This window comes from Schistocerca piceifrons, chromosome 2 (assembly GCF_021461385.2).
Source record: "Schistocerca piceifrons isolate TAMUIC-IGC-003096 chromosome 2, iqSchPice1.1, whole genome shotgun sequence".
Lineage (NCBI taxonomy): Eukaryota > Metazoa > Arthropoda > Insecta > Orthoptera > Acrididae > Schistocerca > Schistocerca piceifrons.
In genome coordinates, this window is record NC_060139.1 from 484,853,652 (window position 1) to 484,876,661 (window position 23,010).

Sequence of the window (23,010 nt, forward strand, 5' to 3'; positions counted from 1 at the left end):
TCTACTATGGTCTCTCAGCAGCATTCCTAATGCGTCACAGTCCCATCTCTGGCATGAACTACACTCTGCAGGTTAAAATGCCTCAATGGGCAATCAGTGCACAAGAAACCTTGCATCATTTGAAAAGGGCCAATACTGTGACTTGCTGGATCACACACTATACCTCCACTCAGATACTGTGTTGTTTGACCCATTGAAGATGTGCTTTATCACAACTGAGAGCAATGGCCTTTTGCGAGATACGTGACTAAATGCCCAGTCAAGCAGTTCTCTTCACAATGTTCGCTCAGAGATTGGCTGAGATGGACCAACATTCACTGACGGCAGCAGTTCCTGTTTTGTTTGAAATTGTCACTGCAAAACGTGAGACTTGTCTCCGATCCCTGTCTGCTAGGATCTCTTTACGGTCACTGATCTTTCGCCAAATGTGAGTAGTACTCTAGATACATTGAAAATCCTCTCAGATACACCAGTAAATCAAGCAAGTTTATCCACAGTCTAGCCACAGACACATACAAATACAATAGCCCCTGTTTGTGGGTGGTGTTACGACTTGCTGAAGTCTGGTACCAGTTCTACAGCAACCTAATGTGACTACTGTGATATTTTGGAAGGGGGCAGGGGGCTAATACTCTTATTTTGTTAGTGAGCCTATTACATATCACTCTATGAGTGTTGAGAATTATTGAGGACAGTTCAACTGTTTGGATACCACATTATATTCTTGAGTGCATCCATAAGGAGCTACCTTAAAACATCAAGTTGCACCTAATAGCACATGTCATTGAAATGTTATGACAAAATTACATATGAAAAGTAATCACCTACAACGGAAAAACTTCGTTGGCCCTAGCTCTATTATGAACACAACTGACACCTGCAAATTGTTAGTGTATTATGCGTACATTCCTTTTTTTTAAATCTCATGTTGTATTTCAATCACATTTTGTATTCAACCTCTTGGTATTAAACTGCACATGTAAAATTTTGAATTTCTGTAGTGTGTTTTTATCCAACCCAGGAATACGCATTAAAACCTGTTTTAATGGCCACTGTTATGGTGGGGTCCTTTTACAATGTCAGTGACAGTCAGGGATTTCACATATCCAAATCTTTACAGTGTATGTATTATTCACAGAGAATAATGTTGAACATGCAACTGAGACAAAATGATGGGATCAGTTAAATTAATATGGGGGTATTAAAAAAAACACACTGTTCTGATGCAAAACTATCTATGTTGCTGTAACTCTTAATATACAATCTCATACATTGTACGAACTTCTGAAAAGTACAAAACAATTATGAAACATCAAGGTCTGCACTAATGTATCTAATTATTCTGATATACAATTTTAAAATGAAATATAGGAACATAAGATAGATAATGAACTTTCTTCTTTTGATTCTATGTAAACAGATGAAAGTATGCAGCAAAAAAAATTATCATTGAAGAAAAAAAATCCACAGTGCAAGAAATTTAATGAAGACAAGTGAGTTTTCAAATATAATGAAATGTGCAACATGGAAATATGTGAAATGTGAAGCCACTTTAACTACACACTGTGCTGACAAAATACAAGAACAGCAAATTTCTAATTTACTCTTACACTGAACAGAAAGTTTACATTGCAACTTTTAAAAATTACAATGATTTACAAATCTGCTTTCAGATCCAGTACAGATTATAGCATAGAACCACAGCTTTAGTAATGAAAGTATTGGGTGCTGAAACATGCTTAAAATGCATCTAAAAATGATGCGCAGAAGATAAAAAGGGTAAATTTACAACATGCAGTATTAGACAATTAACATTAATGCCACTCACATTCCATATAGTAAATTATTACTAAGTAATTACTGTTTCTTCTCACACATATTTCTGTACGTAACAAGAGAAATATTTAACAATGGAATGTGGAATTTGCAAAATACACTTCCATTTTTTACCAATGATTTATGCACTGCTTTTAAACAGAACTAAATATTATCACATACTCAGAGAGAAAGAGAGATCTTTTAATTAGTATTTTACTCTGTATCAAATACTTCACATCATGTAAGTCATTCAGTGCAATGTTCCGTACCTGAGGATTGATGATGAACATGCACACCTATATGATGTGAAGTATTTTCGACTTATTCAACATAAAAAATACCACACAGTTTTACTATTCTTATACACTACACCCATTAGGGAATTAAAATTGATAATTTTAGCTTTTTAATTTTTACAGCTCAGGTACAGAGTCTGATCAATATCATAATCATGTTCATACTATATACATTGTCAAGAAACACTAAGTGAATGTTACACGAGGCCAAGTAAACCAAGTATTAACAGAAATTTCTGTCATGTCCGCTACGCAGTAGTAGCATGTGTGAAAAACTGTAAGACGGAAGATATATCAAAACTTTATCTTTTGTAGTACTGAAATTGCAATGGGAGATGAGGCATTGGTATTACAGCCAGTCATTTGGTATAATGATTAAACTTTAATGGGAAAACATCACTACTTAAAAGATGAGAAAATGGAAGTATTTTATTTGCTCATTGTAGAAGAATATGTTATTGTCAAACATCCATTATGCACAATAATTCTGCATTGTGAAATAAAGCACCAAAATGCTAAGCACGAGATTTACACCCACACCAAATGACATCAATAATATATTATTTAGGGAACTGCATACACAGAAATCAAGAATAAGAATACAAAGCTGATCACAACTGCTACTCTGGAATCTTGTTCTGTCTAAGAGTAATGGCAAAATGTCATTTGCAATACACAAACGAACATTTGCCAATAATTTTGTTGCAAATATGTCTATTCATTTCTTTGATTAAAATTTCATGTTGCCCAAAATATTTATTTCATATTTGTTTAAATGAAAACTATTCTGAGTTCACTGTGGATGGCAGTGTTTCAGGTCAGATCATTCAGTGTTTGCTCAGACCACAAAAGGAAACTACCTATTAAACCATGCAAGTACAACAATCAGTATTCATTTATAATGATAAGAAATAAATGACAGTCCAGTTACTGAGAACTGAGATGATTCACTCAAATACTGAAAGACATAATTCTCAATATATTTTCTATGAAAATATTTGAGAATTTAATTTTCCTACTATAGCCGATCACCATCAATACTGTAAAGGTGCACAAGAAAGCAATGCTATCACAATACTGAAATGTAATAAAGCTGGATGCCTTTCAGTTATCATATGAACAGATTGTCTCAAGACAAACACTAAAGGTTTTGAAACTACAGACAGCAGTGTCACACACAACCATTCAATGCAAAGTCATGCCAATTTGGCACTTATTTAGGGCGGCACCAATTATCACGAATGTGGCCAAACAATTATCCACAGCAGCAAAAATTTAAAGTATTAAGCCTTAAAAGAATAATAACCATAACATTTCCAATTAATCAACTACTCATGAAAATAACTTTGCATTGATACAAATTCGTTTTTAACCGTGTACCTGCAGGCCATTTGTTTCAAATGGTATAGATTTACGAAGTAACATTAGGCAACACTTTCAGGTAACACAAAAAATGCATGCAATAGAGGCTTCCTGTACACACAGTTCACATACACTTTTTAAAAATACATCCAGTCCATTGAACGAGACAAGTTTACAATACTGTATACTGCAAAAAACACATTTCTTCTTTGACTGGTAACACATTGATATTGTTTTATTTCCACGTGGTACACTAACTGAGTAATTGAACAGGAATTGTTCAGGTAAGAGAAACATTAGCAGATAGACGACAACACTAAGAGTAGGAATGTCATATTACCTAAAAATTTAACAGTATACAATGAACAGTCATGCATGTGTTATGTCTGATATCAGAATGGTGTATGAAGATCTAATGCAGTATGACACAATGAGGTTACAAATAAATCTATGAAACAGTGTAAACAGGTTGCCATTTAAATGAATTGTGCTTCTAACAGCAGAATTACATGGAAAAAATTGTGACAAAATTTGTGCAATGGCGTTAGTCAGCACCAAATATCCTAGGTGGAATTTTTCAAATTTTATTCAAATTATGCTCTGAAACATTCTTGATAAAATATTTATTTATATAACAATTTTAATGTGACTTTTTACAACAGAAATTAAGAAATGAAAAGCTTACTTAAAACCCATGTAAGTATTAGTGTTTTAAATGTACTGCGTACATTGAAGTAAGAATTTTATACTTTGCACATAAAATATACACCACAGTCTGACACACAGAATAAAACATTCAAACTTACATATCAATATATTCTTTGAATCATAATGTAATTTGATACAAATAAAGTCTGGATGCTTGTTGAGCTTGTAGGATGGCCTCTAGACCTTGAGTGCTGGTTTATGTGACTGCCAGTTGTAAAGCGAGTGAGAGTGCGTAGTACCACTCCATCGTCCATGGTGTGCTCTATTTGTCAGGTTCTTGTTGCGAGTATGTGGGTGCTGGTGAGGTTGGTGAGGTGGAGGAATGGGTACTGTGGGTGGCATAAGAGAGTACCAGTTTTGCAAGGTAGGAGGTGCTGCATGGAATCCAACCCCAGGAGCCTTAGGCAGGTGTCGACTCACTATATTACCACTCCCCCTACTACGTGGTCTACGAATTGGTAAAGCAGGTGAAAGGGGGAGTGTGGGGGAAGGTGGGGGTGGAACAGAGAGAGACACAGAAACTGTGGTTGGGGGCACCGCTGATTTCTCTCTTACTGCAAATGGAATCACCTGCAACAAGAAAAACTCTAGTAATACATGAATTTATACCATATCACCTTATCATTTAATAAAACTTGCCACCCATTACTTAAAAGATTTTTCTTTTAATATATTTCATTTATTATTACTGATTCTGCTGCAGAAAAATATTGGTATCATCCTTATGTAGTGGTAAATTGAGCCCACAGCTATACTAAACAGGAAAGAGTGTTACATTACAGAAGTACATTTCAAATTAACGTCAGACTGAATGAGAAACTTTGTTATATTTCTCAATAACCATTTGCAGTGGGAAAAAAAAGGTGGCAAACACAAATGGGCAATGCTGAAACTCACAAGATGATTTTAATTTACTTAAAAGCCATTTAGTAAATGCAATAAAATGTAGAACAGTTGGTGGAAATTAATTGAATATTATCTATTAACTTCTTTTAACAGGAGGGATTTTGATAGAGCTTCATATTATACCCATTAATATGTCGTTCTTGTGATCTTCAGTCTGGAGACTGGTTTGATACACGTCTCCAAGCTACTCTATCCTGTCCTGTGCAAGCCTCTTCATCTCCGAATAACTACTGTAACCTACATCCTCACTGTATTCATCTGTTGGTCTCCTCCTACCATTTTTAATCCCCCTCCCCAACTTCCCTCAAATACTAAATTGGTGATCCCTTCTTTAGGTCAAGTTGTGCCACAAATTTCTTGTCTCCCCAATTCTATTCAGTACCTCATTAGTTATGTGGTCCACCCATCTACAGTATTCTTCTCCAGCACCACATTTCAAAAGCTTCTATTCTCTTTTTGTCTGAAGTGTTTGTCATCCATGTTTCACTTCCCTGCATAGCAACACTCCATACAAATACCTTCAGAAAAGACAACCTAACACTTAACTCTATATTCAATGTTAACAAGTTTATCTTCTTCAGAAATGCTTTTCTAGACATTGCCAGTCTACTGTTTATATCCTCTCTACTTCGGCCATTGTCAGTTATTTTGCTGTCCAAGCAGGAAAACTCTTCTACTACTTTAAGTTACCTCATTTCCTAATCTAATTCCTTTAGCATCCCCTGATTTAATTAGACTACATTCTATTATCCTTGTTTTGCTTATGTTTATCTTATATTTTTCTTTCAAGACATTTTCCATTCCATTCAACTGCTCTTCCAAGTCCTTTGCTGTTTCTGACAATTACAATGTCTTCAGCAAACCTCAGTTTTTATTTCTTCTCCCTGAACTATAATTCCTACTTCATATTTTTCTTTTTTTTTTTTTTGCCTCCTTTAGTGCTTGTGTAATGTACAGGTTGAGTAATACTGGCGATAGGCTACAACCCTGTCTCACTCACTTCCCAACCATTGCTTCCCTTTCATACCCCTGAACTCTTATATTGCACACTTTTGGAGGAAGAAATACGAGTGCTGGTTTGATTGTGAAGCTTCAAAATAGCAATTATCCTGGTGTTGTTAGAAAATGAAAGTTATGGTTTTGTGTAACAAAAACAAAACTTAGCTGTGAGGAAAGATAATTTCTTCATGGTTGCCTAGAACCAACTACCCCACCCCAAAAACAATCCTTACTATCACAGCAAGAACAAAATTTGAGACATGGTGAATCACCAAAATTCGGACTTTCTGTGCTGCCAACTGTATGCGGAAAAACTTTTAAAATGTAGAAATAGAGTTACCTACTCAACCTAACCAAACTGTCGTGCATCAGAATTTTATAATGTTTACTGCATAAAGTTTTGGATGACATATCAAAGTTGACAACCTTCTATTTACAGTTGTGCAAGTTCTTACAACAACATGCAATCACAGTGTGTTTGCTGTGTTGGAGATCAGGAGTCCTGCAATCTGACAAATAACTATATTTTTTGCAATATTTACATGGGAATTGGAATCGAATTCAATATGCTTTCCATACTCAGTACATTAATTATTATTCTGCTGTTAGGCACGGCAAAATATGAAGACTCATGAGCTGAAACCATTGAAAAACATATTCAGCAGCAGGTGCAATACATGCAGCACAAATGGCAAAGTACATCTACAGGAGCGTTTTCATATTGATTTCAGTACCCCATGGAAAATTAGTAACTCAGTGTTTATGCTCTTTTTCTCTTCCAATAAAACTTAGGGTTACATAATGCATGCTGGATCCCTCATTCAATTTAATTCCTAAAATGGTGTTAAAACAGTACTGTAATATCAGGTCTGTTGGAATTTTTAAGGTGCTGCAGACTTGCCCTTATCTGGAAGACCGCAGGAAGTTCTGTACCTTGAATCAATGATGAGGTGGAAGGATTAAAGGAAGCTATGAAAAATTAGAGTCCCAATTCTTTGTGATGAAACGACGGACTTCAAAAAGGCAGTGTGTGTTCATGGTTCTGACATAAGTACTTAGTTGTGGTTACGGTACAGCTCGGAAGTTGTTTGTTGGGGGAAGTAAAAAGTTACTGCAAGTGCAAATGATACAGAATGTTCACAGCAATTGTGAGTGTAACTCAGAAACTTTAAAATTCAGTAGGTACCAAAATCTAGTTTCTGTAACTTCAGATTTAGTGTATAAATGCAATTAGGGTTTTAGTATCAGAAGGGTTAGTACACATGCAGTGCTGGGCTCAAACTAAATGTGGTAGGCAGTGTGTAGGGTGTGGAACTCTGTAATTTAAACCATTGTGCTGTGCAGGCAAAACATACCTTACTCAATACCCAAAAAAGGAAGCATGCATACATTCAACTCTTAAATCAGAAATATGAAAGTAAACACACAAGAGTTAAACTTTTCCTAGTTCCTTTCATCACCAGGTGGAACTTATGGCTTAAATGTGTTGAGTACCTTGGAGTATATCTCAATGATATAGTAGAATTCGTTGAAACTGTTTAAGAAAAGATTGTTGCTGTGCACAATTTTAAATCCTTGACATCCCCCCCCCCCCCCCTCCCAAAAAAAAAAGACTAGCTATTTTTCTTGTTGAGCGTTGCTCAAAAGGTTGCAATTTGCTGCTGACATTAGAGTGCTCCAAGGTACCTTTAATTCATATTCAAAAAGCTTTAAATTATAGCTGATGCCCCCACCTCCCCCCTCTCCCACTCAGAGATGATCTTGGATAAACTTCATAAACAGCAGAAGCAAACGCAAGTAAATTTAACATCCCTGTTCCAATCTGCAAGTAGAGCAAGCCTGATAAAACAACCACTTAATGGAGTGCAACACAGGTAAGACTGTCATTTCTTCTACCAGTAAGTCGTTTGATCCAGGAAACATAATGACCGTGATTTAGAGTGTTGAGATCTCTCAGCTAATGATGAAAATTCTCATTCTACAAGAACTTTTAACATCAGAATGTCTTGAACCATACAGTGATAAAGGGTTTAGTAGTTAGCTCTTGTAGAGAAGGTAAAGATGTTGATACAATTGCTATTCTTCTTTCCCTGAAATCAGAGTATGAGCATTTTGTGGAAGCTGCAGTGAGGGCTTTGTGGATGCCAGTCAGTAATGCTGATAGTGAGAGGTAAAATGTAAATGCCGTGTGGCTAGGGCCTCCCATCAGGTAGACTGTTCGCCTGGTGCAAGTCTTTCGAGTTGACACCACTTTGGTGACTTGCGTGTCGATGGGGATGAAATGATGATAAGCACAACACAACATCCAGTCCCTGAGCAGAGAAAATCTCTGACCCAGCCAGGAATCAAACCCGGGCTATTAGGTATGACATTCCGTTGTGCTGACCACTCAGCTACCATGGGTGGACATAGTGAGAGGTCATTTTCAACATACCCAAATTATTATTGACAGAACAGCTCTGACTCCCAGTAATATTGAAGTCATGATATCCCTGTCTTTCTCAGAAAGATTTGTAGATTACACATATGGCCCCTACTTATTAAAGTGGCAGGATAAATTATTTTCAGACATTCATGCTTTGATGTGTGTGTTTTCATCAGATGTATAATTTTCATGTTTTTCACGCAAAAATAAAAGGTGATTCTTCCTGGCAGATTCAAACTGTGTACTGGACTGAGACTCTAACTTGGGACCTTTGTCTTTTCCAGGAAAGTGCAAGTTTGGAACATAGGAGATGAGGTACTGGCAGAAGTAAAGCTGTGAGAATGGGTAGTGAGTTGTGATTGGGTACCTCAGTCGGTAGACGTCTTTCACATGGAAGGCAAAGGTACCGAGTTAAAGTCTTTGTCTGGCGCACAGTCTGGATCTGCCAGGAACTTTCATATCAGCACATATTCCACTGCAGAGTGAAAATTTTATTCCAGAAACAACCCCAGGTCATGACTAAGCCAGTCTACACAATATCCTTTCTTCCAGGAGTGCTAGTCCTGCAAGCTCCACAGGAGAGCTTCTGTGAAGTTTGGAATGTAGGAGATAAGGTATTGACAGACGTAAAGCCATGAGGACGGGTCACAAGTCGTGCTTGGATAGCTCAGTCAGTAGAGTACTTGCCGACAAAAAGCAAAGATCTCGAGTTCAGGTCTCGTTCCAGCACAAGTTTTAATCTGCCAGGAAGTTATATCAGTGCACACACTGCTGCAGAGTGAAAATTTCATTTTAGAAAATAAAAAAAATAAAAAAATTGTTTCATTGCAAATATGCTATCAATGACTTTCTTCAGCTTTTATTGCTGAAAAGTGCAAAGAAAATTAAGCAAAATTATTGACGAAATGATATAAAAATACCGAAAATATACTAAAAACAGCTTTTTAAAAAAATGATGAAATCGAGCACAAATTTTCTCCACAAACAAGTGCCTCTAGCTATAAATGTAGGCTTGTCTTTCTTTGAAGACAAGTTGTAGGGATAGTATCGCTGTATGTGTTTTTATATTTACCTGGAACCCAAATTGGGCTCAACGTCCTGTTACCTCCACCAAATACAAGAGCCAGTGAGTCTTGTGGGACAACAGAGGAGCTGTTCACATGTGGGGGTGATGCCGTATGGTTGGCACAACATTTCCATGGATGGAAGTTCAGTTGCAGCATCTGAAGTAGATGTTCACAGGACAGTGGTGGATACAGAAAAACCTCAAGGAGGGGACACTAAAGATACCTTGAGCTACCTTTACTTTTACTGTGATAAAAAATAATCAAGTCACATGCAAAGTTTAAGAAAGTTTTATTTAAACTGATTACACACATATACAGGACAATGCCATCCTTATGATATAAAAAAGTTACAATTGTGGTTCTCTTCCTTAAATGATGCATTCTATATGCCTATTCTTCCTGGCAAATTTGTTAACTACATCGTCAATAGGACAATCAATGTCAGGGTGAATGTTCACCAGAGCTAAGCTATGAATTTGATCCTCCTCCATTGCCACCTCTGCCATATCTTTGTATGCTGCAATGTTGAAAACTTCTTTCTACTGTAGCAATAGATGTAGGTACACAAGCAAATATTTTTTTTACAGATGTGCAAAGTGGCATAGTCAGATCTAGGACAAACAGACAATGCTTGCATAGCAGAATCATGATCATGAAGGGTGTTTATGCTCGTTTGCTTGTATTGAAGAATTTCTCCCATTAGTATCTTTTCAATCACAAAGAATGATTCTTCTTCAAAGAATGGTAGTTCAGTTAAGCACTGATTCAATTTATGTGCCAGATCATTACCATCATGTTTTTGTAGTTGTGAGGGCAAAAGTATGCTGAATTTTAAACGATAAATATTTTCTTCAGCAAAACATTCTCCCATGTCAGTCATAACATGGTCCAGTGTTGGAATAAAAACAGTTCTTCTCCAATATGTCATAGCATCATCATTATGATCGCAGTTTACCCTGTGTCTTTGTCTGCCTGTAAGACAGGGAACACTCATCTCCATGTCTAACTTTTCCATAACTGCCTTCACCTCTTCAACAATATGAGCAAAGTGGCTATCAACATTGGCTCTCATGCCGTTGCACACCTTGAGCGTCAAATCTAATTTTGTTTTTGCCATCGTGATGTCCAAGCTAGGGCCTTTTAAGATTTTGCTGGCTGGAAGTGTTAGGCTCATAATGTCACTCAATTAGTGAGAGCTCTGAGGAGAATATTGGCTTTGGCAGCTGTTGTTCTATCCCTCCAACACTGTATTTTTTAAGAACTTTGCAAACTGTTCCGATATCAGCTGTGAATTGAACAGCAGCATCATGTCGCTCAACCCATCTTGTTTGACAATGTGACTGCAGCGAGTGTTTTAGGTGACTCTTCAATGTTGCGAACCGCTTGCTAGACGCAGTAAAGAACTATACTACTAGTTCAATAGTACCAAGTGAGTTTCTCAGCCTCGTAACTTTGCAACTGCAAGACAGTGACGTTGACCTGATGACTTTGATACAGTGCTACTTGCGCATTGATAGCTTTCTTTTTCGTTTTAGCCACAGAACCTTTCAATTCTGACATATTAACTGAGTAATCATTACAGCCTATACCCACACAATTCTCCAGTGACAGAGAAAGGATTTCCACTTTCCTTAGAATCATAGTATCTAATACTTCACCAGTAATGCTACACTCTTCATCTTGACCCCTCTTGAGGTTCATTGCCAATGTTTCCACTACTATCATTGTATTTATGGATGTCAACGAAACCCAAAAATCTTTGTGTAATTTGCTGCCATCATCGACATATCTTGCAGCTGAACTCAGTTGGGTGATGTGTGCTTTGTCTCTGGTCTCATCGAAGATCATGCCGTAATAACAATCTTTGATTTCTTCCAGAATTCTCGATAACATCACTGTTTCATAGTATGAAATAAGTTCATTACATATTGTTTTACTTATGGAAGTGGTGTTTGCTTTAGTGGTCTCAAGGTGACGTTTTAGTTGCAAGTGTCTAGCGTCAATCCTAAATCTTAAAAGAGCTCTAAAGTTGCCCTCGTTACTCACTATACTTTCACATTCATTTTCGTTTTCTAATAGACTTCCATCATCTCTATGCCGCCACAGAGGAATATTTTGCTTTCCATGAAACGTGATTGTTTTTATTATAGGTACAAGATGGTCTCTGTTTTCCCTAATACTTTCCATTCTGTCTTGACAACTTATTTATGACCTCCAGTTCGCGGTTGTCTCATGTCTCCAAAAATAATTTTGCATCTGTTGACGCTTGAACATCCTACTGGAGCTGAGAGTGGGTCTCAAGGTCACCATCTTTACCACTAAGTTTGGCAAACTTTGTTAGTGGTTCAGCCACAAGCTTCTTGGCGATAACGGATTTCTTTCCTCCAACCATTTTATTATTCACAAAAACTGAACAGCTAATGCAAAGCAGTCCCTTTTTAACTTGTGAGAACGCCAGCCATGGATACTGTTCAAAGTGATTATTGTGCACTTGTCTGCGTTCAACACGTCCCCTCTTGTCCTCTGAAGTATGAAAGCTGTAACCTTTTTCAGGTTTCCTGGAAGCTGTGAGAAGCTTGTGTTTTATATCATCACTAATATTTTCTGACACTATTATATTCAAATAATTGCCAATATCCGTGGGACTAACGGACTCAATCAATGAACTTTGTTGTGGAAGTTTTGACAAAGTACTGGGCTCTGCCTGTACATCTAGTGGTGTTTTTGCGGCTGGATGGTGACAGGAATCTTCAGATGTTTCTACTTTTCTTTTTCTTATTACATAATGAGCCATTTTATTATAGTGTTACGATGTAGGTAAATTAGATGCCACTTTATTCGCAATGAAAAACTCAACACTAGTACATTTAGCACTAAAACACACACGATCACACTCCACGTACTTCAAATATCACTAAGCACAACACTGACTGAAGTCCGTGGTAATAGCCAATAATCGCAGTTGTTCACTTTTTATCACTTCCAAGTTATTGCAATGACTGTAGCTTTCCAACTGACTACCTGGCAGTGACTCCACTTCCCTTATATACATTGCTCAGTTGTTTGGAGAACATTCGGAGCCTGAATGTTCACTTCTAGACTTTTATGGAGTGTGAACAAATACCTACTGTGAAAGCAATAAGCCAATATGTACCTTTCGACATATTATATAAAGGAGAGTTTCCAATAATGACAATATGTGTGGAACTTTAAGTCAATTCGGTTCCTTTCTAGTGCATTTGACAGAGGGCCTATAATAGTAACAATGTGTTTTTAGGAATCTTCTGGAAAGTCACTACTACGCATCAATAGTTTCCCGTACCTAACTACCATAATGAGTCTTGTAACAATGTTTTTACTGAGAAATTACTATGAATTACTGTCACTAATACTTCACAATCAACTGATCACCCTCACTCTTGACTACTCTCCACACTTGCACTTGCTACACCTAGGACTTTTTACTTATTCATTCTTAATATTTCTGCTTCTGAATGTTAACTAGCTTCCTATTCAGATAATAGTCCATATTTATAACGCTACGTATCGAAGGTTCTCTGTACCATCAAACAGGGTGATTTCGGACAGTTTTGTCGTTATTTTGATCGTAACTTTCATATATATTGTTAGATTAAATTGATTGTTATGGAAGTGGTAGGGTATACGTGTAGCGAATAAAATATCCCAGAACCAGAAAGTGTATGTGTGGGTATACTTATCTGAGGCAGTTAAATAAAGTGACCGAAGTCACCCCATGGATTGGGGTGATTTTGGACACGTGTTTTTTAAATCTCTGTCCGAAATTACAGTATATAGAGGGCGAATTCGGACAGTTACTGCCTTTTTTTTAAAAATTTTACATGCTTTTTATTTGATTTTGGTGACATTTAACACATGGCGGGAGATTTTCCAGCTTTGCCTTGATATTGGAAAAAACATCTTAACAGTCTCTTTGTTCACTTCTGTACGAGCTCGTTTAATGTTTTCGCTTAAGCGAACGGAAAGATCTTCTCACTATCGTTTGAAGAATAAATTCACCCATTCTTCACCTGGCAAATTATTGTGAAATTTCTTCTCTTTTCGGCCAAATTTATCAAGGTAGCCTTTAACTAAATATTTAATATCCAATTTAATGAAGGGAAATCCCCAATGTGCAGCCCTTGCTTCAACATTTCTTCTTTATTCAGCACTGGCTGCCCTCCCATTTTTTTCAGATATGCTTACTGCACTTTATTTTGTAGGGTTGATTTAGGTATACCACACAAATCACACGCTTTTCTATACAATAATTTACCACTCTGAATATCACGAACCGCTTTATCTAAAAGTTCTGGGTCATAATTACACCGTAATGTAGCACATCTCTTTCTCTTATATGTTCTTGGCATTGTCCGAAATCACCCCACACAGTACACAGTTTTACAGAAACAGTCGTTATTTTATAACCTAGCATGAGAAACTCAACAAACTAGTACAGAAATTGTCTCAATGCTGTTAGCTACTGAGTGCATCAACAATTACGGTTATAACAAATTCCCGCTTGGTGCAACAATAGAAAGTTTCCACTTTACGATAAGGCATGGATTTTTAGCACCAAGACTGTTCAGCAATTATCCACGTAGGGAAACAATTGACGCCAAATAAAAGTTGTGGAAAGCGATAAATGCAATCTTGCACTAAAAATAACTGGCACGCATACATTAAAATAAGTAACTCTTTGTTTCTATGCAGTGACAAAGAGCAACTAAGCCATACTGTCCGAATTCGCCCCGGTGTCTGAAATCACCCCGTTTGATGGTACAAGAAAACAGCAGCTTGCAGGACTAACACTCCTGGTAGAAAGGATATTGTGTAGACATGGTTTAGTCATGACCTGGGGTTGTTTCTGGAATGAAATTTTCACTCTGCAGTGGAATATGTGCTGATATGAAAGTTCCTGGCAGATCCAGACTGTGTGCCAGACAAAGACTTGAACTCTGTACCTTTGCTTTCCATGTGAAAGACGTCTTCCGACTGAGGTACCCAATCACAACTCACTACCCATTCTCACAGCTTTACTTCTGCCAGTACCTCATCTCCTATATTCGCGAGTTTTCTCGAAAAATGCCAGACAGAATACTGCCTCAAGATCACTAGAATGGCCACAACTTTTCTCGTAGGTGTGTGTTAGCTATCTGTGTGCCAGACAGAAACACACAAAATACAATGACACGTATGCACGTGTTACGCAGGAAAGTACAACTACTCAATAACTATTCAGTCGAGTCAACTGACAAGAGAAATAAACGAAGAGCGTGCGGGCTGACTGGCGGGGGACGGCGCAGGTGGCAATGTGGGTGGATCCGCAAGAGGGGAGGGGGGAGGGGGGGTGGCGCTGGGTCGTGCGGCGCCCCCATACATATATATCTGCCACTGTCACAGGATCACTTGCGAGTGGAGTGGAGTTGCGAGTTATACATGGAGTTTTAAATGACATGAAAGTGTCCCAGCTAATTCACCTTTGAGCTTACTTTTGTGTTTGTGTGCGTGTGTGTGTGTGTGTGTGTGTGTGTGTGTGTGTGTGTGTGTGTGTCAGAGCACGTGCACTTGAATCGACTGCCTGTTTTGGTTAAAGGATGACCAGGCGCAATGAGTACTGCTCATGTCATCTGTTAACTTGGTTGGATATCACTGTTCCGCCTGTGGATTTTCACTGTGGCAAGGAGGGATGGTGCAAAGGAATAAATGGTGACTGTTGCAGCCTGATACAAAAACATTTGTTTGCTTTGATACTACATGTACACTACCGACTAATCTTGCTTAAGAGTCTCATGGTCATTCTGTCCAAGTCCACATTTTGAGATGTATACATTATGCAGCCCAGATATTTCAGTTTTTTATTCTGGCTAAGAGCTGTTTAAGTTTGGACATTTAAGTTGACGATCCTTTTTAGTCCTGTTACTTGATTATTAGATCATATTACCTCAGGAAGCATTCTTCCTTTTAGTGTAAAGCATATAGTGGCTTGTTCTATTTTAAGACATGCTGCATTTCCTTCAAGTGTTTAAAATCACTGGAGTGTGATTCCCTATGTTTCCAGTGGCGGGTTTCAATATAGGCCCAGTAGGCATGGGCCTAGGGGCAGTACCTTAAAGAGGGCGGCATTTTTTGCTCTGCACTCATTTTAATCTTTTACATTTTAATATTGTTAAACAACCTGCTAGTTTAAATAACCCTTAAGAACGAAATTCGACAAAACAAACTTGGAAATATACATAGTTTACTTAGTGACTGAATGGAAATTTAACATTGGGTTTCCTATGGTATCATCATCATGATTGTTCAAAATATTTTGAAGTAAGTTGTCAGGACGGCAATCTAAAATACAATGTTTGAAACATCATTATTCTGAGAATGTTGTAGACTTCTACTTAACCCTACCATTATTTTCCCCATGAAAATACCGGGACCCCTGAAAAGCTATGAGAAACTAAGCAGCAGTTTCTTAAATACTGTACCATGTATGGGCCTCAGTATGTAAAACCCGACTCAGCTTAAATTTCTTATAGAAATTATGGGGAAGTATCAAGTCAACCCTCCATTACTTCAACTAATGTGAAAGCTCTGTGGTCTTCAATATCTGAGCTTTTATTTAATGACACCCGTTTGACAAAACATGTTGATACTGGGAATGTTTCACATTTTTAAACGTATGTTTGTACAAAAAGAACATCAGCTGAATACCTAATAATGTGTGAAATACATTTCACGACAGTTTAAAAATTTTACTGACAGCGCAAACAGGAGACAATACAATTAAATTATTCTGCATTGTCATTCTTTCATAGCACAGTTACTTCGAGTAATCTCAGATGGTAACTTTATTGCTCCATGTTTAAAGGAAAAATCTTTGCGCTCGTGTGCCGAGTTTTTACTTTAAACTTTTGTCCTCGTGTGCGATGTAGTATGACTGGAACTGGATACAGTGTTTTGTTCATTTTACAATTTTTTTTCTTTTGTTTTGACTGTTGGTTGACAAATTTGTAAGTGCCTTAACATGAAGAACAGCATAAAAAGCAAACATGCAAAATTAAGTGCGGCGGCATCGGAAATTATTGAAGGAAAGGTCAGAACGAGAAGCCAATGTCCTAAAAATGCTTGGCAGAGTAGATAAATTTTTCACAAAAAAAGGTTGCTGGTTCGACTTCAAGTTCCAAGTAGTATGGATGCTAGGTTAGCAGAAGAGCTTCTGCGAAGTTTGGAAGGTAGGAGACGAGATATTGGCATAATTAAAGCTGTGAGGACGGGTTGTGAGTCGGCCCGCGAAAGACGAAGGTCACGAGTTCGAGTATTGGTCCAGCACACCGTTTTAAACTGCCAGGAAGTTTCGTGACAGCTCACACACTGCTGCGAGTGAAAATCTCATTCTTGAAGTATGGATAATATTTCTGGCACTGCAGCTGTTGTAAAAGTAGTAAATACAGACAAAACAAAAGTTAAAAATGAAGAAAAGCAAATGATTTATGATTTTGAGTTTATGAAAAAGAAGTGTCGAGTCAGACATTATAAAAAGAAATAACCTAGTTAGTGATGATCCTGCAGAATGGTGTGTCAATGAATCAACAATCAACATTCTCTTACAACATGACATTCATTGAAATTGTAATGGTGATTTTTCTAATTCAAGAAGATCAATAGGCAATACAACCAGATATTTGAATAAAAATGTATTTTACTGTAAACTTTTAAATGGTGAATCTACTTTGTGTGATTTTCTAGTATACTCCTGTTAGCACAGATGCTGTTTTTTGCGCACCATGGAAATTGTTCGGAGGTAAGGCCACGATTGCTACTAATGGTACTGCAGATTGGAAAAATATTTCAAATATTTTATCTCACCATGAGAATTCACTTGAACACAAAAATTCTGGGTTATCACTTTCAACAAGAAAAAGTCACTTGGAACAATAGAAAACCATTTCGAGTCTTATGCTGAGACAGAAAAAATGAGTTTGATCCTTTTCTCTCAGAGCACATGGAACAATATGGAAACCCAGGGCAGGGCCATATAAGGTATCTTTCTTCAATAATCTGTGATGAAATAATAGAGCATCTTTCTGAACGAATAAAGAGAATTATCATAAGTGAATTAAGACAGGCCAAATATTTCTCTATAATAAAAGATTCTACTGCAGACATTTCACATATTGATCAATTATCTTCCATATTAAGGTATGTGAACAAGAATGATGAACCAGTTGAACGTTTCCTTCTGTTTTTACCAAACCCGGGACACAAGTTAGAAAACTTTGCTGAGGCCATACTCATCTACAAATTGCATTGATATTACCGACTGTAGAGGCCAGTCATGTGACAACGCAAGCAATATGTCAGGAACCTACACTGGTTTGCAGGCAAGCATTAAAGAACAAAATCCAAATGCGCATTATGTGCCTTGTGCCGCACATTCTTTGAATTGAAGTCGGCACTAGTGCTGCAAGCTGTTGTCGGGAAGCATGTTCATTTTTCAATGTAGTGCAAAACTTTCATCATTATTTTTCCTCTGCTTCTACACAGTGCTGGGATAAACTTCTTTCTTTCACGAAACCAGGAAGCAAAATGGTAAAAAGTATATCAAAACACGCTGGTCACCAAGAAGGGTAGCGTGTGTAAGTCTATATGAAAACTGGGAGTGCATCAACATTCCCCTCACACATATTGCCAATAATACGTTTGAAAAACAACTTGTGCGAAATGAGGTTTCAGCTTTATTGAATCAACTCAGCAGACTAGAAACAGCTTTCATTATGACAGTTTGTAAGGACATACTTCAGAGATTTAATAGTGTAAATCTGAAATTGCAAAGTATAAATATTGATACTAAAATAGTGGATGAATTACATGAATCACTTAGTAGGATTTATTGCAACTATTATGAAAATAAATCCATGGAGATTGCAACTGATGTAGACCATGAATGCACCCATAAAAGATCATGAAAATGCAAACTTCATGATAACGAAGAAGTTGGACTCCGAAGAAGTTTTTCTGACTTGTATGTCAAATTAGTGCGGAGGAAGGAAAGCTATAGAACACTGTTGGACTCATTCACAGTTTTCACTAACCTTAAGAGCAGTTCACCTGACGATATTTATGAACGTGCAGCAAAACTCCAAGTGTCATATGAAACAGATTTAGAGCCTTCCTTCCCTAGTGAATGTGCATATTTTGCGAAACTTTTGAAATCTTCTGAGATTAGTGATATACCAGTCAAAATGAGTAAATTTTTATGATAAGAGAGGTTACAGTCCATGTTTCCGAATGTTGACATTGCTCTTAGAACATTTCTATGTATAGCACTTACATGTTGTTCAGCAGAACGCTCGTTTTTGACTCTTAAAAGACTGAAATCGTACCTATGTTCTACGTTGTCTGAGGAGAGATTGAATGCCTTGTCCATTCTTCACATTGAAGCCGACCTCCTGACTGATAACCATCTGAACTATGAAGATATGATCAACGAGTTTTCTGCCGTCAAAGCCAGACCCAAATTTTGCTAACTGGAGAGTTTGCTTATTTATTCATATTAGTTTTAAAAACTTAAGATTACCATGTGATTTTTTTAAAAAAAATCTGCTACACATTCAAGTTATTAGATCAAAAAACGAAAGTTTAATTTTGAAAGCACCTCTGTAAAAGTACATATTAATTTCTAATGTATGACAAGTTCGCTTCAATTTTTAGATTGTAACATATCTTTTTTATTTTCATTTTCAATGGTTCATGTAAAAGAACATATTAAAAGTGAATATATAACAAAAATCTGTTGTCTCCTACATGCTCTGCTGAATTTTTAGGCCATAAAAGAAAAGATATTTTCCTTGTGTTCGTTTCTGTTGTTTTTCAACAGAAGAATTTGTTAACACAATGCAGTTATAAGTCTGTTTTATCCGCTGCTGTACACCATGTACAGTTCAGGAACCATATTACATTTCATTGAGTGCAACTAGACTGCTGACACATCCTTCAGAACAAACAATAGCAGAGTACGGAAACAGATCACAGCGCTCCCACCCAATACAGCAATTGTAGTGACCGGGTAATAGTTATTATTTAACACAGTTTTTTTTTTCGGCGCAAAATTTTTAAATCTGCCACTGTATGTATCGTAATTAATCTGCTTGGCGATGACACACTTCATTTTGGGAGGCTAGATCGGGTGATTATATTGAAGCTGTTATGAGCTGTTGGCCTCTACAACTAACTGAATCAAATGTATTTAAATTGTACACGACTTAAAAATAACTGATGGCCTTTACTGATATTTTTAATTTGTTTTAAGCTGACCATTTTAATTAGTTATTTGGTAGACTAAAATTTTGCAAAAGACTGTACATGTTATTTCTCAGCCTGTCAACCTGGCTCCTTCCATTACTGAACTGAATGTCCTATCTTCTGATAATTTTAACATAGCTCTTTACTGACTAGCTCATTTATATATATTAGTAACATATCTGCAGTGATGAGCAAGGTCTTGCTCAAATCTTATTAAAATCTTCACAGAGAGGCACTACTCTCCAAACCTAGTCCATAGACAAATCTTCCATAACATATCAGCACATGTCCCATGTCCGTAACTCCCCCCCCCCCCCCCAAACTACACCAACCACAAACTAGCTGCGAAGAAAGACCATTCTACCTACCTATTATCAGGCTAACCTGTAGCAACTTAACCACATCGTTTGCCAGGAATTGAACATTGTATCATCATGCCCATAAATAACAACATCCAACCTACAATCCTTCCCTATGTCTCTGAGTGGTATTCCATCCTTCAGCCAATCTATGGAATTCATGGTCAATCCTTATGCCATACCTAGTACTAATTCCTTGCCACATGTACCATTTCTCTACGTAAGACCTGCCCTATTGTACTCAACCACTACATCCTATTCTAGTCCCTCCAAAGGTGTATCCTACACTATCAAACGCAGAGCATCTGTGAAAGCAGTCATATGTGTACACTAGTTTCGCACAGCCTTTTAAGTGTGCATATCCACCTGAATTGAAGTCCACTGCCAAACTGAGACCAAAAGCACAGTTAACAAAACAGAGGCATATCAGGCTGCTGAGCACAAAATGCTCGTCTTCTATGGCTGCTTCACATTCTGTGCCAAATAGATTCCCACCGCCTCCTCAATGCCAACTACTCTGAACTAAGAAGATGGGAACTGTCCTTAAAAAACATCCTTTGAACTAAAAATCCTCATGATCACAATATCCACTAACCACTGTTCCACATCTAATTCCACCCCAATCCTCTGTTACTCAATCTTCACTCACACTCTGCAGTTTTCCATGAAGACTTAAGACTAACAATAATGAAGTTACAGAAGAATAAAGTATTTGGACCAGCTATAATTATGGCAGAAGAGTTAATAAGATAGTAGGCTGAATCGTTTCATATCTGAAATCAGCAAAGGCTGCTTAGAGGGCTCTAGAGTTACGAGACATTGGCTTAGAGCTGCTACTGAAATAGTTTCAGTAGATGATGAGCAGTAGAAGCTGCATTGTCTACATAGATCAGCTAATAGTATCTGCCAACAAAAGGGCAAAATTTGAAGAAAACAGTAGGCAAGTTCTTGAAACACTAAGAAACTGGTGTGCAGACAAAACAGTTTATATGTTATCAAAATGAACCTTGTCAAGAGCAAGAAACCACACAATCAGAATAAATGACCATGCAATTTTGAGAATAAAACTGTAGGTACCTTGATGTAAAAAAGTTATCTGCCAGTGATGCACTACAATCCCGAACAAAATAGCATCTGCTGGCCACAGAAGCTTTCAACTGCCTCTACGTGCACAAGAACATATCACGAAGAAATGTTATTGCTATTATGGGCTATGGGGGTAAGCATATGAGTTTATAGAGCCACAATGGTAAAGACAATGTAGGCTCTTTGACAAGCGTGGAGAAGTGTATTATTGCACCTGACCTGACAGATGTGTATATAGAACCAACTCGCCTGTTGATGTGCTCCAGACAACATTAGGCTTACTACAAATGAACCTAGCCATATCACGGAGGTGCACAGTATTGGCTTACAACATGTGACATGACTAGATGGTGGAAGTACTTGGTGCAAGAGCTACAGCAAAGAAGGAAATAAAGGCCATCACTGACAGAAATCTGGAACAGTGCAGAAATGGAGAAGAACCTACCAATTACTTAGCAATATAAAAGAAAAAAATTTCTTACTTCTCACAGACCAAGGGGGCAACAGACTATCTGTTGGGAAATGGTGTACCCTATTTGCAGTATGTCCTTTATTCATAGGATCAGCTTATATCTGTGCACCAAAGCACTTGAGGATAGTTCGCTATCTTCCCCCACCCAACATGTAACTACTCTTTTAGCTCTGAAGGGAGGGGGAGGGGAACACTGTCCAAAGGCTTGGCAATGCTTTCAATCTTATTTAAGTGCCTACTGGCTACTCAACACCTGAAGTATACAATACGTGTTTTACTTTTACTTCTTTCGTTATTTATTTTTAACTACATGCTATGGCTGAGTATGTGCTGTGGTTTCTCATTACACAGTGTGTTCATGAAAGAATTTCTCAGTTTCAATAGTACAACAGTTTAAGTAAGACTTCTGTATTTACCTGAGTAAAAGTAGATAAGAAGACCCCCCCCCCCCCCACTTTTAAAGAGGCTCCTTGAAAAAAAATTATATTTAACATACTCTGATTAATCAAAATTACAAATGTTTCACTGACAAAGTGACCTATTCTAAACTTAGACTATTTAATAACTGATTACATTCCAATGATGCAATGACAAATAAACAAAAATAAATGGTTTATTAATTTCTTTTGCTTACGAAAGAAACCTGCCATCCATGGTAATCACTATTTCCAATCACCACCATCATCCTAATAGTGTAGCTGTGAAATTTATACCTTCCTTGTCACAAATATTTGAGTATTTCTTTTGAATATGTTGCAATTTCTGAGGAAGAAAAGTCTCTTGTTTCCAAAACATAGTGTTTGACCTCTGCTCTCTCAATGGCTGTGTAGACCCAGCAGCTGGGATTACTTTCGTTCCCATCATACCTCACGGTGAGCATCGACAACATAGCTACTGGAGACTTGTAAGTATGGCACTGGTACCCATCTGGACTTTACCGTCGCCTCCAGAAATGTACACTATTATTGTCTGTCCAATCGTAAAGTCAATTCAAATGGATTCAGGCAAACTACAGTTTCGATGCAGTAGATGTTCATAAAAAGCTGAAGTTCACACTACACATTACCTTGGTTGGCTGCACGGCAAAATTTGCTGTCCACTCACCAGTCCTCTCACCTCCATTATCCTAGTTCTCAGTGAAGCTTTTATTATTTTTCCCCTTCCAACCCTTTCGTATGCCGTCCTTGAACAACTGTGA

At 37.4% G+C, this 23,010-nt stretch overlaps 1 protein-coding gene across 4 annotated transcripts in view; it reads right to left on the minus strand.

Annotated features, from left to right (window-relative positions):
• Nucleotides 1–1,296: 1,296 nt before the first annotated feature.
• Nucleotides 1,297–23,010, minus strand: part of LOC124776580 (protein BTG1-like) — a 55,082-nt gene continuing 33,368 nt past the window's right edge. For 3 of the 4 annotated variants that reach the window (XM_047251628.1, XM_047251630.1, XM_047251629.1), the window contains exon 4: nucleotides 1,297–4,754. In XM_047251628.1, coding sequence (XP_047107584.1) covers nucleotides 4,362–4,754 — 393 coding nt within the window. In that variant the 3' untranslated portion in view covers nucleotides 1,297–4,361. Of the gene's footprint in view, nucleotides 4,755–9,586; nucleotides 9,738–23,010 lie in introns of all 4 variants that reach the window. The other variant, XM_047251631.1, reaches the window with a different exon arrangement.